The 20482-nt window shown below is 45.4% G+C and overlaps 1 protein-coding gene and 1 long non-coding RNA gene across 3 annotated transcripts in view; both read right to left on the bottom strand.

The window, feature by feature from the left end:
• Nucleotides 1-20482, bottom strand: part of LOC132394743 (uncharacterized) — an 887546-nt gene that overhangs the window by 761678 nt on the left and 105386 nt on the right. The gene's annotated exons all lie outside the window — the stretch shown is intronic.
• LOC132394742 (HEPACAM family member 2-like) overlaps nucleotides 1-20482 on the bottom strand; it is a 127543-nt gene that overhangs the window by 52767 nt on the left and 54294 nt on the right. For both annotated transcript variants that reach the window (XM_059971156.1, XM_059971155.1), the window contains exon 3: nucleotides 5195-5470. In XM_059971156.1, the coding sequence (XP_059827139.1) occupies nucleotides 5195-5470 (276 nt within the window). The remainder of the gene's footprint in view (nucleotides 1-5194; nucleotides 5471-20482) is intronic.

Raw genomic sequence — 20482 nt, forward strand, 5'->3', positions numbered from 1 at the left:
GAGTCTGTGGTAAAGGCGGCAAATGCAATGTTGGCACTTATTTCAAGGGAAATAGAAAATGGAAGAAAGGAAATAATTCTGAGCCTTTATAAGACAGTAGTCAGGCCGCATTTGTCAACAGTTTGGGCCCCTTACCTCAGAAAGAATGTATTATCACTGGAGAGTGCAGAGGAAGTCCATGAGGATGATTCCTGGAATGAAGGCAGTAACATATGAGAAGCACTTGGCAGCTTGGGCCTGTACTTACTGGTATTTAGAAGAATGCAGGGAGAATCTTATTGAAACCTACTGAATTTTGAATGGGCTAGATAAGTGGATGTGGAGAGGATATCTTCTCCAGTAGGGCTATCCAGAACTAGAGGACACAGACTCAAAATTGAGGGCTGACCTTTTAGAACAGAAGAAAGGAAGAATTTTTTTAGCCAATGAATGGTGAATCTGTGGAATGCTCTGCCACGGACTGTGGTGAAGGCCAAGTCCATGGGTATATTTAAAGCAGAAGTTGAGAGGGCAGGTGTATAGGGTTGAGAGGGCAGGTGTATAGGGTTGAATAGGATCTGGGATCAGCCATGATGAAATAGTGAAGTAGACTTGATTGGCTGAAGGGCTTAATTCTGCTCCTACGTTGTATGGTCTTATGTTTTGAATTGGTCTTACATGGTACATATATCACCGCTTAATTCTACGAAAGTAAGTGGCATCTCGCTACAAGATCAAGAATCCATTGATAGTGTTCAATTTACACAAGCCCTTTGTTCTTCAGTTGTGATGTTATTGACTTCTATTAAAAATATTGCAAGACATTTTATTATCTGTCAACACAATAGTGTACTGCACACCTTATAACAGACCTTTATAAATCAAAGTATTGAGTATAAATTTGAATATGATTTAAATCAAAGCAAGATGTGGAGAGGGAAGGGTAAAAGAAGCTCGGAGAGAAGCTTTTTTTTAAAATGGATCGGGGCAAAGAGGTTAGACTGCGCAGGTGCGTGACGTAGCACGCCAAAGGTTTACAAGGAAAGACTGCCATATACAGCGGCCATTGTCGGAGTTGACTGAGGCAGAGTGGGACGGCTTTGGCTCAATCAGGCTTCGGCGAGAACAGGCAGAGGCGAGGTTTGAATGGGCCACGACTGTGCAAGCGCGTGAAAGTCGGCCTCTGAGATCAGCGGGGGATTTCAGAAAGCGAGCAGAGACTGAGTACGAGCTTCACTCCAGGTGAGGTAAGGCTGGGTAAGCTCCTTGAATTAATCTAATTAGCTTAGGAGTAGGTAATGGAGGCAGCAGTTAGGGCAGTCGAGTGCTCCATTTGCAGTATGTGTGAAGTCAGTGAGAACACAGCTGTCCCTGATGACTACACCTGCAAAAGGTGCATCCAGCTGCAGCTCCTGACAAACCGTGTTAGGGAACTGGAGCTGGAGGAGCTTCAGATCATTCGGGAGGCAGAGGCAGAAATAGACAGGAGTTTCAGAGAGATAATCACCCCTAGGAGTCAGGAGACAGGTGACTGTCAAGAGAGGGAAGGGGAATAGACAGGAAGAGCAGAGCACTCCTGCAGCCATTCCCATCAACAATGTATACCGTTTTGGATACTTTTGATGGGGACGACCTACCAGGGACAAGTTACAGTGGTTGCATCTCTGTTACCAAGACTGGACCCTCAGCTCAGAAGGGAAGGAGGGAAAAGAGGAGAGCAGTAGTGATAGAGGATTCAATAGTTAGGGGGACAGATAGCAGGTTCTGTGGAAGAGATTGAGAATCCCAGATGGTCTGTTGCCTCCCTGGTGCCAGGGTCTGCGATATCTCGGATCGAGTTCTCAGTATTCTCAAGAGGGAGGGTGAGCAGCCGGATGTCATGGTCCATGTAGGGACCAATGATGTGGGTAGGAAGAGTGAGGAGATCCTGAAAGGTGAGCTTAGGGAGCTAGGTGCCAAGTTAAAGGACAGGACCTCCAGGATAGCAATCTCAGGATTGCTACCAGTGCCACATGCAGGTGGGTTTGGAAATAGTAAGATAGTACAGATCAACTTATGGCTGAAGACATGGTGCAGGAGGGAGGGCTTCAGATTTATAGATAATTGGGTAGTTTTCCTGGGACCTGTTCCGGTGGGACGGTTTACATCTGAACTGGAGGAGGACAAATAATCTTGCAGGTAGGTTTGCTATAGAGGCTCCAGTGGATTTAAACTAGATACGAGGGGGGAGGGGAACCAGAGTGTAGGAACAGAAGTATGGGAGAAGGAAGAAAAAGAAGACGGTAGAGTTCTTTGTACTGTTAGAGATAAACAGAGAGGAGGCGGTGGAGAATTTCTTAAATGCATTTATTTTAATGATAGGAGCATTGCAAGAAAGGTGGATGAGCTTAGAGCATGGATTGATACCTGGAAATATTATGTTGTAGCTATTAGTGAAACATGGTTGCAGGAGGGGTGTGATTGGCAACTAAATATTCCTGGATTCCATTGCTTCAGGTGTGATAGAATTGGAGAGACAAGAGGGGGAGTTGTTGCGTTGCTTGTCAGAGAAAATTTTACAGCGGTGCTCTTGCAGGATACATTCGAGGACTCCTCTAGGGAGGCTATTTGGATGGAATTGAGGAATGGGAAAGGTGTAGTAACACTTATAGGGGTGTATTATAGACCACCTAATGGGGAGCGAGAATTGGAGGAGCAAATTGCAAGGAGATAGCAGATATTTGTAGTAAGCACAGGGTTGTGATTGTGGAAGATTTTAATTTTCCACACATAGACTGGGAAGCCCATACTGTAAAAGGGCTGGATGGTTTGGAGTTTGTAAAATGTGTGCAGGATAGTTTTTAGCAGCGCTACATAGAGGTACCGACTAGAGAAGGTGCAGTGTTGGATCTTCTGTTAGGGAATGAAATAGTTCAAGTGATGGAGGTATGTGTTGGGGAGCACTTCAGGCCTAGTGATCACAATGCCATTATTTTCAATAAAAATATGGAGAAGGATAAGACTGGACCCAGGGTTGAGATTTTTGATTGGAGAAAGGCTAAAGGCTAACTTTGAGGAGATGCGAAAGGATTTAGGAGTGGATTGGGGCAATTTGTTTTATGGGAAGGATGTAATAGAGAAACGGAGATCATAAAAAGGTGAACTTTTGAGGACACAGAATCTTCATGTTCCTGTTAGGAAGAAAGGAAAGGTTAGAAGTTTGAGGGAGCCATGGTTTTCAAGGGATATTGGAAACTTGGTTAGGAAAAAGAGAGATATCTACAATATATATAGGCAGCATGGAGTAAATGAGGTGCTCGAGGAATATAAAGACTGTAAGAAGAATGTTAAGAAAGAAATTAGAAAAGCTAAAGGAAGATGTGAGGTTGCTTTGGCAATTAAGGTGAAAATAAATTTGAAGGGATTCTACAGTTATATTAATAGCAAAAGGATAGTGAGGGATAAAATTGGTCCCTTAGACAATTAGAGTGGAAAGCTATGTGTGGAGCTGAAAGAGATGGGGGAGATCTTGAACAATTTCTTTTCTTCGGTAGTTAGTGTAGAAATAGCAGGGGTTCTGACAGAAATATTTCAAATGTCATTGGAAACGGGGATGGTGCTGGAGGATTGGCGTATTGCTCATGTGGTTCCATTGTTTAAAAAGGGTTCTAAGAGTAAACCTAGCAATTATAGGCCTATCAGTTTGGCATCAGTGGTGGGTAAATTAATGGACAGTATTCTTAGAGATGGTATATACAATTATCTGGATAGACAGGGTCTGATTAGGAACAGTCAGCATGGATTTGTGCGTGGAAGGTCATGTTTGACAAATCTTTTTGAATTTTTTGAAGTGGTTACTAGGAAAGTTGACAAGGGTAAAGCAATGGATGTTGTCCATATGGACTTCAGTAAGGCCTTTTACAATGTTCCACATGGAAGGTTAGTTAGGAAGGTTCAATTGTTAGATATTAATATTGAAGTAGTAAAATGGATTCAACAGTGGCTGGATGGGAGACGCCAGAGAGGAGTGGTGGATAACTATTTGTCAGGTTGGAGGCTGGTGACTAGTGGTGTGCCGCAGGGATCTGCACTGGGTCCAATGTTGTTTGTCATATACATTAATGATCTGGATGATGGGGTGGTAAATTGGATTAGCAAATATGCAGATGATACTAAGGTTGGTGGTGTTGTGGATAATGAAGTAGGTTTTCAAAGCTTGCAGAGAGATTTAGGCCAGTTAGAAGAGTGGGCTGAAAGCTGGCAGATGGAGTTTAATGCTGATAAGTGTGAGGTGCTACATTTTGGTAGGAATAATCCAAATAGGACATACATGGTATATGGTAGGGCATTGAGGAATGCAGTAGAACAGATTGATCTAGGAATAATGGTGCATAGTTCCCTGAATGTGGAATCTCATGTGGGTAGGGTGGTAAAGAAAGCTTTTGGTATGCTGGCCTTTATAAATCAGAGTATTGAGTATAGGAGTTGGGATGTAATGTTAAAATTGTACAAGGCATTGGTGAGGCCAAATTTGGAGTATTGTGTACAGTTCTGGTCACCAAATTATAGGAAAGATATCAACAAAATAGAGAGAGTACAAAGGAGATTTACTAGAATGTTTCCTGGGTTTCAGCACCTAAGTTACAGGGAAAGGTTGAACAAGTTAGGTCTTTATTCTTTGGAGTGTAGAAGGTTGAGGGGGGACTTGATAGAGGTATTTAAAATTATGAGGGGGATAGATAGACGACGTGGATAGGCTTTTTCTATTGAGAGTAGGGGAGATTCAAACAAGAGGACATGAGTTGAGAGTTAGGGGGCAAAAGTTTAGGGGTAACACGAGGGGAACTTCTTTACTCAGAGAGTGGTAGCTGCGTGGAATGAGCTTCCAGTTGAAGTGGTAGAAGCAGGTTCTATTTTGTCATTTAAACAAAATTGGGTAGGTATATGGACAGGAAGGGAATGGAGGGTTATGGACTGAGTGCAGGTAGGTGGGACTAGGTGAGAGTAAGCGTTCGGAATGGACTAGAGGGGCCGAGATGGTCTGTTTCTGTGCTGTAGTTGTTATATGGCTATATAGTAGAAGCAAGGGAGGTATACAGAGAAGAAATGCAGATCTAAGAAGTTTAACTTTAGCTGAAGTGGATGGATAATATTGGCACTGATATGGTAACATCTGCAATGATTACCCTTACTCATGTGATCAAAAGATATCATTAAGTTATGATGATATACTTACGACAGAGCTGCATCACAAAATCTACATGATTAGAGCTGATACGGTTTTCCACTTTGCACCTGTAGATACCAACATCAGATTTCTGCACATTTTGGATTGTCAGGGACTTGTTGTTCTTTGTCAGATGATAGTTCATTTCACTTGACAGAGGCAGATCACATCGGTACCAACTGTACTGGATGCGATTTCCCTTTTGAGCAGAGCATTGCAAAGTCACATTTTCACCAATCTGTGGAGCCTCAGGGATCATTTCAACTTGCGGAGTGGACACAGCAACTGTACATTCAAACAGAAAATGGATGAACCAGATATGATCAAAAGGTAGGATGTGATTAAATATGCAAGATATAAGTTTGCAGATGATGACGATTTCTACAGCATTCATCAGGTGATAAAAGGTGTGATGTTGATTTTACACTTTTTTGGTTGGTAGTCCAGATATCATTAGCAGTAAGTTTGGAGTATCACCCCTTCTAATGAGTTAATGCTATACTTAAAATGATCCATGAATCTTAACCTAGCAGTCTTTCCCCACCGGACACACACAAGGTCATGAGACATAAGAGCTGAGTTAGGCCATTCAGCCCATTGAATCTGCTCTACCATTCCACCATCCCACTCAACCCCATACACCTGCCACCTCATCATATCATTTGATGCTCTGATCGATCAGGAAAGTATCAATTTCAGTCTTAAAAATATGTACTGACTTGGCCTCCACCACAGTCTGTGGCAGTGCATTCCACCAATTCACTACTCTCAAGTCAAAAAAAATCCTCCGTACCTCTGTTTGAAAAGGTCACCCTTCAGTTTTGAGGCTGTACCCTCTAGTTCTAGATACCCCCACCACAGGAAACATCCTCTCCATAACCACCCTATCTATACTTTTCAACATTTGGAAGGTTTCAATGAAATACCCACTCATTCTTCTAAATTTCGGTGAATACGTGGCCAAAGCTGCCAAACGCTCTTCATATGTTAGCCCCTTCATTCCTGGAATAATCCCAGTGAACTTCCTCTGGATCCTCTCCAATAACAATACATCCTTTCTGAGATATGGGGCCCAAAACTGTTGACAATACTCTAAGTGTGGCCTGATTAGTGGCTAATAAAGGCTGAGCATTATCTCCTTGCTTTTATATTCTATTCCCCTTGAAATAAATGCCAACATTGCATATGCCTTCTTCATCACAGACTCAACCTGTAAAATTAACCTTCTGGGAGCCTTACCTATAACCATAACCATATAACAATCACAGCAAGGAAACAGGCCATCTCGGCCCTCCTAGTCCATGCCGAACTCTTAATCTCACCTAGTCCCACCTACCCGCACTCAGCCCATAACCCTCCACTCCTTTCCTGTCCATATACCTATCCAATTTTACCTTAAATGACACAAATGAACTGGCCTCTACTACTTCTACAGGAAGCCCATTCCACACAGCTATCACTCTCTGAGTAAAGAAATACCCCCTCGTGTTTCCCTTAAACTTCAGCCCCCTAACTCTCAAATCATGTCCTCTCGTTTGAATCTCCCCTACTCTCAATGGAAACAGCCTATTCACGTCAACTCTATCTATCCCTCTCAAAATTTTAAATACCTCAATCAAATCCCCCCTCAACCTTCTACGCTCCAATGAATAGAGACCTAACTTGTTCAACCTTTCTCTGTAACTTAAGTGCTGAAACCCAGGTAACATCCTAGTAAATCGTCTCTGCACTCTCTCTAATTTATTGATATCTTTCCTATAATTCGGTGACCAGAACTGTATACAATATTCCAAATTTGGCCTTACCAATGCCTTATACAATTTTAACATTACATCCCAACTTCTGTACTCAATGCTTTGATTTATAAAGGCCAGCGTTCCAAAAGCCTTCTTCACCACCTTATCTACATGAGACTCCACCTTCAGGGAACTATGCACTGTTATTCCTAGATCTCTCTGTTCCTCTGCATTCCTCAATGCCCTACCATTTACCCTGTATGTTCTATTTGGATTATTCCTGCCAAAATGTAGAACCTCACACTTCTCAGCATTAAACTCCATCTCCCAACATTCAGCCCATTCTTCTAACCGGCATAAATCTCCCTGCAAGCTTTGAAAATCCACCTCATTATCCACAACACCTCCTACCTTAGTATCATCGGCATACTTACTAATCCAATTTACCACCCCATCATCCAGATCATTTATGTATATTACAAACAACACTGGGCCCAAAACAGATCCCTGAGGCACCCCGCTAGTCACCGGCCTCCATCCCGATAAACAATTATCCACCGCTACTCTCTGGCATCTCCCATCTAGCCACTGTTGAATCCATTTTATTACTCCAGCGTTAATACCTAACGACTGAACCTTCTTAACTAACCCTCCATGTGGAACTTTGTCAAAGGCTTTGCTGAAGTCCTTATAGACTACATCCACTGCCTTACCCTCATCAACATTCCTCGTAACTTCTTCAAAAAATTCAATAAGGTTTGTCAAACATGACCTTCCACGCACAAATCCATGCTGGCTACTCCTAATCAGATCCTGTCTATCCAAATAATTATTAATACTATCTCTAAGAGTACTTTCCATTAATTTACCCACCACTGATGTCAAACTGACATTTCTATAATTGCTAGGCTTACTTCTAGAGCTCTTTTTAAACAATGGAACCACTTGAGCAATACGCCAATCCTCCGGCACAATCCCCCTTTCTAATGACATCTTAAAGATTTCTGTCAGAGCTCCTGCTATTTCTACACAAACTTCCCTCAAGGTCCTGGGGAATATCCTGTCAGGACCTGGAGATTTATCCACTTCCAAATTTCTTAAAAGCACCAGTACTTCCACCTCTTTAATTGTCATAGGTTCCATAACTTCCTTACTTGTTTCCCACACCTTACACAATTCAATATCCTTCTCCTTAGTGAATACCGAAGAGAAGAAATCGTTCAAAATCTCTCCCATCTCCCTCGGCTCCACACATAGCTGACCACTCTGATTCTCTAAGGGGCCAATTTTATCCCTCACTATCCTTTTGCTTTTAATATAACCGTAGAAACCTTCTGGATTTACTTTCACCTTATTTGCCAAACCAACCTCGTATCTTCTTTTAGCTTTTCTAATCTCTTTCTTAAGATTCCTTTTACATTCTTTATATTCCTCGAGCAATTCCTTTATTCCATGCTGCCTATATCTATTGTAGACATCCCTCTTTTTCCGAACCAAATTTCTAATATCCCTTGAAAACCATGGTGCTTTCAAACCTTTAACCTTTCCTTTCAACCTAACAGGAACATAAAGATTCTGTACCCTCATAATTTCACCCTTAAATGACCTCCATTTCTCTATTACATCCTTCCCATAAAACAACTTGACCCAATCCACTCTCTCTAAATCCCTTCGCATCTCCTCAAAGTTAGCCTTTCTCCAATCAAAAATCTCAACTCTAGGTCCTGCCCTGTCCTTCTCCATAATTATATTGAAGCTAATGCTATTGTGATCACTGGACCCGAAATGCTCCCCAACACATACATCTGTCAGCTGACCTATCGCATTCCCTAACAGGAGATCCAACACTGCCCCATCGCTAGTCGGTACTTCTATGTATTGTTGCAAAAAACTATCCTGCACACATTTCACAAACTCTAAACCATCCAGCCCTTTTACAGAATGAGCTTCCCAGTCTACGTGTGGAAAGTTAAAATCTCCCACAATCACCACCTTCTGTTTACTACAAATATCTGCTATCTCCTTACACATTTGCTCTTCCAACTCACGCTCCCCATTAGGTGGCCTATAATACACTCCTATCAGTGTTACTACACCTTTCCCATTCCTCAATTCCACCCCTCCTTCCTAACCATATCCCTCCTTCCATGATGACTCCTAAGTCCCTCTTGCACATCTGATGTTCACACCATTTAGATAATACTCCCCATTATTGTTCCTTTTACCAAAATGCATTAACAAACATTTCCCAACATTATAGTCCATCTCACACTTTTTTGCCCATTCTTACAATTTGTCCAAGTGCTGCTGCAATTGCATTGCTTCCTCAGCACATTGTGCCATTCCACCTGTCACCATATCATCCAGAAACAAAGCCATTAATTCTGTTATCCAAATTACTGACGATCAATGTGAAAAATAGCAGTACCAATATTCACCCTGAAGAACACCACAACTCACTGACAGCCAACCAAAGAATGCCCTCTTTATTGCCACTTGCTACCTTCTGCCTGTTAGCCAGGCTGCAATCCATGCTAGTATCTCTTCTGCAACGACATAGGATTTTATCTTGTTAAGCAGCTCATGTGTGGCACCCCAGTAAATGCCTTCTGAAAATAAAAGTAAATAAGATCATAAGACATAGGAGCAGAATTAGGCCTTCTGGCCTATCATCTGCTCTGCAATTTCATCATGGCTGATCCTTTTTATTCTCCTCCTCAACCCCAGCCCTGGCCTTCTCTCAGTAACTTTTGATGCCATGTCTAATCAAGAACCAATCAATTTCTGCCTTAAGTACACCCAACAACCTGGCCTCCACAGCTTCATGTAGCAACGAATTCCACACGTTCACCACCCTTTGGCTAAAGAAATTTCTCTATATTGAAAGGGCACCCTTCCATCCTGAGGCTGTGCCCTCTTGTCCAAGACTCTCCCACCATAGGAAACATCCTTTCTACATCTACTCTGTTGAGGCCTTTCAGCACTTCAAAGAGATCCCACACCCCCGCCCCCATCCTTCTGAGTTCCAGCAAGTACAGACTCAGAGCCATCAAACGATCCTTGTGTGATAACACTATCATTCCCGGAATCATCCTTGTGAACCTCCTCTGGACCCTCTCCAATCCCATCACAGCTCTTACCATAGAACATTACAGCACAGAAACAGGCCTTTTGGCCCTTCTTGGCTGTGCTGAACCATTTTTCTGCCTAGTCCCACTTACCTGCACCTGGGCCATATCCCTCCAAACCCCTCTCATCCATGCACCTGTCCTTCTTAAATGTCAAAAGGGAGCCCGCATTCACCACTTCATCTGGCAGCTCATTCCACACTCCCACCACTCTCTGTGTGAAGAAGCCCCCTCCCATGTTCCCTTTAAATTTTTCCCCCTTCACCCTTAACCCATAACCTCTGGTTTTTTTCTCCCCTAGCCTCAGTGGAAAAAGCCTGCTTGCATTCACTCTATCTATACCCATCATAATTTTACACACCTCTATCAAATCACCCCTCATTCTCCTACGCTCCAGGGAATAAAGTCCTAACCTATTCAACCTTTCTCTGTAACTCAGTTTCTCAAGTCCCAGCAACATCCTTGTAAACCTTCTCTGCACTCTTTCAATCTTATTAATATCCTTCCTGTAATTCCTGGATTCAGAACAAGAAGGCAGCGGGAGAGCACCTAAGGATGTCCAGCTGGAAGACATTTTGAGTTCTCAGGGGAAGGGAGAGGCCAGACTGCGCAGGCGCGTGACGTCAGCCAGTCGAGCGTGAACAGTTTAAAAAGAAGGCAGCCATATCCAGCGGGCAGCGTTGGGAGTGAAAGGGCTTTTGCTCGGCGGTAACGGGAAATGGTAAGGCAGTTGTTGATTGCAAAAGGAGTTAGTACGTATGTGAGGCCAGTTTTCTGTGGTCGGTGAAGAATGTGGGAGGTCCTAGAGTCTCCCGGCGTCCCGGACGGCCACATCTGCACCCGGTGCATCGAGATGCAACTCCTAAGGGACCGTGTTAGCTGCAGCTCAATGACCTTCGTCTGGTCAGGGAGAGTGAGGAGGTGATAAAGAGGAGTTACAGACAGGTGGTCACTCCAGGGCCACGGGGGACAGGGAAATGGGTCACAGTCAGGAGAGGGAAGGGGAAGAGTCAGGTACTAAAGAGTACCCCTGTGGCTTTACCCCTTGACAATATGTACTCCTGTTTGAGTACTGTTGGGGGGTGGTGGGGACAGCCTACCTTGGGGAAGCGACAGTGGCCGTGCCTCTGTCACAAGTCTGGCCCTGTGGCTCAAAGGGTAGGGAAAGGAAGAGGAAGGCAGTAGTGATAGGGGGACTCTATAGTCAGGGGTTCAGACAGGAAATTCTGTGGATGCAGGAAAGAAACTCGGATGGTAGTTTGCCTCCCAGGTGCCAGGGTCCAGGATTTTTCTGATCCCGTCCAAGATATCCTGTGGTGGGAGGGAGAACAGCCAGAGGTTTGTGGTACATATGATGATGTAGGTAGAAAAAGGGAAGAGGTCCTGAAAGAACCTACAGGGAGTTAGGAAGTAAGTTGAAAAGCAGGATCTCAAAGATAGTAATCTCGGGATTACTGCCTGTGCCACGCAACAGTGAGAATAGGAATAGAATGAGGTGGAGGATGAATGCCTGGCTGAGGGATTGGAGCAGGGGGCAGGGATTCAGATTTCTGGATCACTGGGACCTCTTTTGGGTCTGGTGTGACCTGTACAAAAAGGACGGGTTGCACTTGAATCCCAGGGGGACCAATATCCTGGTGGGCAGGTTTGATGGAGCTGATTGGGAGGGTTTAAATTAGTTTGGCAGGAGGCTGGGAATCAGAATGTGAGCACAGAGATTAAGGTAGAAGGACAAGGGCATGATGCTCAGAGTTCTGAGTTGATGAGGAAGGACAGGCAGGAGACAGAATATAATTCAAGCCAGTTAAAGGGGTTGAAATGTGTCTATTTCAATGCTAAGAGTATTAGGAACAAGGAGGATGAACTCAGAGCATGGATTAGTACGTGGAACTACGATGTTGTCGCTGTTACTGAAACTTGGTTGGAGGATGGGCAGGATTGGATGATGCAGGTCCCAGGGTTCAGGTGTTTTAAAAGGAATAAGATGGGAGGTAGTAAAGGGGGGAGTGGCATTGCTGGTCAGGGATAGTATCACGGCTATAGAAAGGGAGGACGCTACAGAAGGAGTGTCCACGGAGTCAGTCTGGGTGGAAGTCAGAAATAGGAAGGGATCAATTACTGTGCTGGGAGTAGTCAATAAACCCCCAAATAGCCCTCGGGACACCGAGGAGCAGATAAGCAGGCAGATTTTAGAATGGAGCAGGAAATACAGGGTAGTAGTTATGGGTGATTTCAACTTCCCTCATATTGACGGCGCCTCCTGACTGCAAGGGGGATAGATAGGGCTGAATTTGTCAGGTGTGTTCAAGAAGGATTCCTGGCACAGTATGAAGACCGGCCGATGAGAGGAGAGGCTATACTGGATCTAGTTCTGGGTAATGAACCTGGCCAGGTGACAGACCTCTTGATGGGGGAGCATTTTGGTGAGAGTGACCACAACTCCCTTAGCTTCAGCATAGCTATGGAAAGGAATAAAATCAGACAAAATGGTAAAGTGCTTAACTGGGGAAGAGCTAACTTTGAAGGGATGAGGCAGGAACTAGCGAGAGTAAATTGGAAACAGATGTTCAAAGGGGAAAGCACAGAAGTAATGTGGGAAAAGTTTAGGAACCACTGGAGCTGGGTTCAGGATAGGTTTGTCCCACTGAGTTGAGGAAAAAATGGTAGGAAAAGGGAACCATAGCTGACGAAATGTGAGGCAACTCATCAAGAGGAAAAAGGAAGCATATGTTAGATATATGAAGCAGGAAGTAGGAGGGGCTTATGAGAAATATAGGGTAGCCAGGAAGGGGCTAAAGAAAGGACTAAGGAGAGCTCGAAGGGGGCATGAGAAGGCCTTGGCATGTAGGATTAAGGAAAACCCTAAGGCGTTCTCTGCATATGTGAAGAATAGAAGGATGACGAGAAATAAAGTGGGACCGCTAAAGGATAAAGAGGGCAATGTGTGCCTGGAAGCGGAGGAGGTTGGGGTGTCATTGTCCGGATCAGTTCCTCTTTAAATGTAGTTGGGTTGCGATCCGGACCATTAACTCCTTGTTCCCGTCTAATTGTGTTTCACGTGTCCCTCGAACTCGGCAATCAAGGTAATCTACCCTCGACCCGAACAGCAGTTTATAAGCCCCTCGCTGTAGCAGTTCAGTGTGAGAGCATTAAAGAAGCCTTTACAAGTTGCTGCCGCTACAACAAGCCAGAGCGATCCAGCCCGCATCAGAGAACCAGCAATTCGCCTTCCGTCGCCAGAGTAGTTCGGGGCGAGGTCAATCTCCCAGGGGTGAGTTGAAGGCGGAGTCGTGACTCAATGTTTGTGTCTACATTGTCTGTATCTGTGTCTACCCCTCGAAGAGTCTCAGCTCGGTGCCTGAGTGGAAGGAGGAGTCCTGACCTAATGTTCCTGTCCATTGTCTGTGTCTACCCTCTGAAAAAGTCCCGGCTCGGTGCCTGAGTGGAAGGCGGAGTCCTGACTTGATGTTCCTGTCTGTTGTCCATGTTCCCCCTGTCCGTGTCCAAGGTCCACGGCTGTCCCTGTTCCCCCTGTCCGAGTCCAAGGTCCGCGGCTGTCCCTGTTCCCCCTGTCCATGTCCAAGGTCCACAGCTGTCCATGTTCCCCCTGTCCATGTCCAAGGTCCGCGGCTGTCCATGTTCCCCCTGTCCATGTCCAAGGTCCACAGCTGTCCATGTTCCCCCTGTCCATGTCCAAGGTCCACGGCTGTCCATGTTCCCCCTGTCCATGTCCAAGGTCCACGGCTGTCCATGTTCCCCCTGTCCATGTCCAAGGTCCACGGCTGTCCATGTTCCCCCTGTCCATGTCCAAGGTCCACAGCTGTCCATGTTCCCCCTGTCCATGTCCAAGGTCCACGGCTGTCCCTGTTCCCCCTGTCCATGTCCAAGGTCCACGGCTGTCCATGTTCCCCCTGTCCATGTCCAAGGTCCACGGCTGTCCATGTTCCCCCTGTCCATGTCCAAGGTCCACGGCTGTCCATGTTCCCCCTGTCCATGTCCAAGGTCCACGGCTGACTGTGTTCCCCCTGTCCGAGTCCAAGGTCCACGGCTGTCCATGTTCCCCCTGTCCATGTCCAAGGTCCACGGCTGTCCATGTTCCCCCTGTCCATGTCCAAGGTCCACGGCTGTCCCTGTTCCCCCTGTCCATGTCCAAGGTCCACGGCTGTCCATGTTCCCCCTGTCCATGTCCAAGGTCCACGGCTGTCCATGTTCCCCCTGTCCATGTCCAAGGTCCACGGCTGTCCATGTTCCCCCTGTCCATGTCCAAGGTCCACAGCTGTCCATGTTCCCCCTGTCCATGTCCAAGGTCCACGGCTGTCCATGTTCCCCCTGTCCATGTCCAAGGTCCACGGCTGTCCATGTTCCCACTGTCCGTGTCCAAGGTCCACGGCTGTCCATGTTCCCCCTGTCCGAGTCCAAGGTCCACGGCTGTCCATGTTCCCCCTGTCCATGTCCAAGGTCCACGGCTGTCCATGTTCCCCCTGTCCATGTCCAAGGTCCACGGCTGTCCCTGTTCCCCCTGTCCATGTCCAAGGTCCACGGCTGTCCATGTTCCCCCTGTCCGAGTCCAAGGTCCATGGCTGTCCATGTTCCCCCTGTCCGAGTCCAAGGTCCACAGCTGTCCATGTTCCCCCTGTCCATGTCCAAGGTCCACGGCTGTCCCTGTTCCCCCTGTCCATGTCCAAGGTCCGCGGCTGTCCATGTTCCCCCTGTCCGAGTCCAAGGTCCGCGGCTGTCCATGTTCCCCCTGTCCATGTCCAAGGTCCACGGCTGTCCATGTTCCCCCTGTCCATGTCCAAGGTCCACGGCTGTCCATGTTCCCCCTGTCCATGTCCAAGGTCCACGGCTGTCCATGTTCCCCCTGTCCATGTCCAAGGTCCACGGCTGTCCATGTTCCCCCTGTCCGAGTCCAAGGTCCGCGGCTGACTGTGTTCCCGCTGTCCAAGCCATGACCGCAGCTATCCCCATTCCATTTCTAAATCCCAGGTCCATGGCAATCCTAGTCCCTAGTCTGAGGTTCGTGTTCCTTTGTCCTCGATTTTCCGATCTTCTGTGCAACTAGCAAGAAACGCTATTTTATTGTACCTGAGAAAGAAGTGTTTGTGTCCTGCATGTGGGTTCTCTCACAGCACCCCTGTCCCCACATCCTGACATGGGGAGGTCCTAAATGAATACTTTGCTTCAGTATTCACAAGTGAAAAGGATCTTGATCAGGATGAGGTCGAAGTAGAGCAGGCCTGTGTGCTGGACAGTGTGGAGTTTAAGGAAGAAGTGCTGGATCTTCTTAAAAATATTAAGATTGATAAATCCCCAGGGCCGGATATGATACATCCCAAGTTTTGTGGGAATTGAGAGAAGAGATTGCAGGAGCATTAACCATGATGTTTGAATCCTCTTTGGCTGCAGGGGAAGTGCCAGTAGACTGGAGAATGGCAAATGTAGTTCCCTTCTTTAAAAAAGGTAACAGGGAGAAACCTGGGAACTATAGACCAGTGAGTCTTATGTCAGTAGTATGCAAACTACTGGAAAGGATTCTTAAGGATAGGATCTCTGAGCATTTGGAGAAGTACAGTCTATTCATGGATAGTCAGCATGGCTTTGTGAAGGGAAGATCGTGCCTCATAAGCCTGATTTAGTTTTTTGAAGAGGTAACAAAAGAAATTGATGAGGGCAGGGCAGTGGATGTGGTCTACATCGACTTTAGCAAAGCATTTGCCAAGGTCCCTCATGAGAGACTCATCCAGAAAGTCATGAGGCATGAGATAAGTGGAACCTTGGCTGTTTGGATAAAAAAATGGCTTAAAGGAAGAAAGCAGAATGTAGTTGTTGAAGGAAAGTATTCTGCCTAGAGGTCGATGACTAGTGGAGTGCCACAGGGATCTGTCCTGAGACCCCTGCTATTTGTGATTTTTATAAATGACCTGGATGTAGAGGAAGAAGGATGGGTAAGTTCGTGGATGACACGAAGGTTGGAGGAGTTGTGGATGGAGCTGTAGGTGGTCGAAAGTTACAAGAGGATATATACAGGCTGCAGAGCTGGGCAGAAAAATGGCAGATGGAGTTCAATCCGGACAAGTGTGAGGTGATGCATTTTGGAAGGACAAACCAGAAGACTGAGTACAGGATTAATGATCAGTTACTTAAGAATGTGGATGAGCAAAGGGACCTTGGGGTTCAAATCCATACATCCCTCAAGGTCGCTGCACAGGTTGATAGGGTAGTTAAGAAGGCCTATGGGATGCTAGGCTTCATTAATAGGGGGATTGAGTTCAAGAGTAGAGAGATCATGTTGCAACTCTAGACTGCACTTAGAGTAATGTGTTCAATTCTGGTCACCTCATTATAGGAAGGATGTGGAAGGTATGGAGAGGGTGCAGAGGAGATTTACAAGGATGTTGCCTGGATTGGAGAACAAGTCGTATGAAGAAAGGTTAGCAGAGCTGGGACTTTTCTCTTTGGAGTGTAGAAGAATGAGAGGGGACTTGATTGAGGTCTACAAGATTATGAGAGGCATAGATAGGGTGGTTAGTCAGTACCTGTTTCCCAGAGCACCAATAGCAAACACCAGAGGGCATATGTTCAAAATTAAGGGAGGGACGTTTAAGGGAGACATCAGGGGTAAGTTTTTTTTACACAGAGGGTTGTGAGTGCCTGAAATGACTTGCCAGGGATGGTGGTGGTGGCTAAAACATTAGGGGTATTTAAGAGCCTCTTGGACAGGCACATGGATGAAAGAAAAATGGAAGGTTATGGGGTCGTGTGGGTTTAGTACTTTTTTTAAGGATTATATGGGTCGGCACAACATGGAGGGCTGAAGGGCCTGTACTGTGCTGTAGTGTTCTATGGTTCTATAGGTGACCAAAACTGCACACAATACTCCAAATTCAGTCTCACCAATGTCTTATACAACCTCACCATTACATTCCAACTCTTATACTCAATACTTTGATTTATAAAGGCCAAATGTACCAAAAGCTCTCTTTGCGACCCTATCTACTTGTGACGCCACTTTTAGGGAATTATGTATCTGTACTCCCAGATCTCTCTGTTCTACTGCACTCTTCAGTGTCCTACCATTTACCTTGTATGTTCTACCTTGGTTTGACCTTTCGAAGTGCAATACCTCACACTTGTCTGCATTAAACTCCATCTGCCATTTTTCAGCCCATTCCGCCAACTGATCCAAATCCCACACTGTCCACTACACCTCCAATCTTTGTATCATCAGCAAATTTGCTAATCCAATTTGCCACATTATCATCCAGATCATTGATATAGACGACAAATAACAATGGCCTCCACTCAGTGTAGCAATCCTCCACTACCACTCTCCAGCTTCTTCCATTGAGCCAATGTCTAATTCAATTTACTACCTCTTCATGTATACCTAGCGACTGAATCTTCCTAACTAACCTCCCATGCGGGATTTTGTCAAACGCCTTACTGAAGTCCATGTATACAACATCCACTTTCCTGGTAATTTCCTCGAAAAACTCTAATAGATTGGTTAAATATGACCTACCACGCACAAAGCCATGCTGACTTTTTCTAATAAGTCCCTGTCTATCCAAATACTTGTAGATCCTATCTCTTAGAACTCCTTCCAATAATTTACCTACTACCGATGTCAAACTTACCGGACTATAATTTCCTGGCTTACTTTTTGAGCATTTTTTAAACAGCGGAACTACATGAGCTATCCTCCAATCCTCTGGCACCTGACCTATGGATATCAACATTTTAAGTATTTCTGCCAGGGCCCCTGCAATTTCAACACTAGTCTCCTTCAAGGTCCAAGGGAATACCCTGTCAGGTCCTGGGGATTTATCTACTTTGATTTGCCTCAAGACAGCAAGCACCTCCTCCTCTATAATCTGTATAAGTTCCATGACTTCCATGGACTCCATTCTAGTTTCCTTAGTAAATACAGATGCAAAAAACCTATTTAATATCTCTCCCATTTCTTTTGGTTCTCTACATACCCGACCACTCTGATCTTCAGGAGGACCAATTCTATCAGGGAGAGTGAGGAGCTGATAGAGAGGAGTTACAGGCAGGTGGTCACACCGGCACCACAGGAGGCAAACAGGTGGGTCACGGTTAGGAGGGGGAAGGGGAAGAGTCAGGTACCAGAGAGTACCCCAGTGGCTGTACCCCTTGACAATAAGTACTCCTGTTTGAGTACTGTTGGGGGGAGACAGCCTACCCGGGGGAAGCAACAGTGGCCGTGCCTCCAGCACAGAGTCCGCCCTGTGGCTCAGGAGGGTAGGGAAAGAAAGAGGAAGGCAGTAGTAATAGGGGACTCGATAGTTAGGGGGTCAGATAGGCGATTCTGTGGACGCGATCAGGAGACCCAGATGGCAGTTTGCCTCCCTGGTGCCAGAGTTCAGGATGCTTATGTCCTTGTTGTCCACGGGAATGGTACCAGAGGACTGGAGGGAGGCAAACGTTGTCCCCTTGTTCAAAAAAGGTAGTATGGATAGTCCAGGTAATTATAGACCAGTGAGCCTCACGTCTGTGTGGGAAAGCTGTTGGAAAAGATTCTTAGAGATAGGATCTATGGACATTTAGAGAATCATGGTCTGATCAGGGGCAGTCAGCATGGCTTTGTGAAGGGCAGATCATGCCTGACAAGCCTGATAGAGTTCTTTGAGGATGTGACAAGGCATATAGATGAGGGTAGTGCAGTGGATGTGATCTACATGGATTTTAGTAAGTCATTTGACAAGGTTCCACACGGTAGGCTTGTTCGGAAAGTCAGAAGGCATGGGATCCAGGGAAGTTTGGCCAGGTGGATTCAGAATTGGCTGGTGAAATTTAAGAGACTACTAGACAGGTATATGGAAGAATTTAAAGTAGGGGGTTATATGGGAGGCAGGGTTTGAGGGTCAGCACAACATTGTGGGCCGAAGGGCCTGTAATGTGCTGTACTATTCTATGTTCTATGTTTCTGATCGCGTCCAAGATATCCTGAAGTGGGAGGGTGAGGAGCCAGAGGTCGTGGTACATATAGGTACCAATGACATAGGTAAGAAAAGGGAACAGGTCCTGAAAGGACAATATAGGGAGTTAGGAAGGCAGTTGAGAAGAAGGACCACAAAGGTAGTAATCTCAAGATTACTGCCTGTGCCACGTGACAGTGAGAGTAGGAATGGAATGAGGTGGAGGATAAGTGCGTGGCTGAGGGATTAAAGTTTCTGGATCATTGGGACCTCTTTTGGGGCAGATGTGACCTGTACAAAAATTGAATCCTAGGGGGACCAATATCCTGGCAGGGAGATTTGCTAAGGCTACTGGAGAGACTTTAAACTAGAATGGTTGGGGGGTGGGAATCAATTTGAAGAGACTAGGGGAGAGGAGGTTAGTTTACAAATAGAGAAAGCTAGTAGACAGTGTGTGAGGGAGGATAGGCAGGTGATAGAGAAGGGGGGTGCTCAGACCAAAGATGTAGGGGAGAAGGAAGAAAAAGATAATAAAGTTGATCGCATCGTGAGAGATAAACAGAGAGGAAGAGGTGGAGAGTTTCTTAAATGCATCTATTTTAATGCTAGGAGCATTGTAAGAAAGGTGGATGAACTTAGAGCATGAATTGATACCTGGAAATATGTAGCTATCAGTGAAACATGGTTGCAGGAGGGGGGTCATTGGCAACTAAATATTTCTGGATTTCGTTGCTTCAGGTGTGATAGAATCGGAGGGGCAAGAGGGGGAGGTGTTGCATTGCTTGTCTGAGAAAATATTATAGCGGTGCTTTGGCAGGATAGATTAGACGGCTCATCTAGGGAGATTATTTGGTTGGAATTGAGGAATGGGAAAGGTGTAGTAACACTTATAGGGGTGTATTAAAGACCACCTTATGGAGAGCAGGAATTGGAAGAGCAAATTTGTAAGCACAAAATTGTGATTGTGGGAGATTTTAATTTTCCACACATAGACTGGGAAGCCCATTCTGTAAAAGGGCTGGATGGTTTGGAGTTTGTAAAATGTATGCAGGATAATTTTTTGCAGCAATACATAGAGGTACCGACTAGAGAAAGGGAAGTGTTGGATCTCCTGTTAGGGAATGAGATAGGTAAGGTGACGGACGTATGTGTGGGGAAGCACTTTGGGTCCAGTGATCACAATGCCATTAGTTTCAATATAATTATGGAGAAAGATAGGACTGGACCCAGGGTTGAGATTTTTGATTGGAGAAAGGCTAACTTTGAGGAGATGCGAAAGGACATGGAAGGAGTAGATTGGGACAATTTGTTTTATGGGAAGGATATAATAGAGAAATGGAGGTCATTTAAAGGTGAAATTTTGAGGGTACAGAATCTTTATGTTCCTGTTAGGTTGAAAGGAAAGGTTAAAAGTTGAGAGAGCCATGGTTTTCAAGGGATATTGGAAACTTGGTTCGGAAAAAGAGGGAGATCTACAATACATATAGGCAG

This window comes from Hypanus sabinus, chromosome 5, assembly GCF_030144855.1.
Source record: "Hypanus sabinus isolate sHypSab1 chromosome 5, sHypSab1.hap1, whole genome shotgun sequence".
NCBI lineage: Eukaryota > Metazoa > Chordata > Chondrichthyes > Myliobatiformes > Dasyatidae > Hypanus > Hypanus sabinus.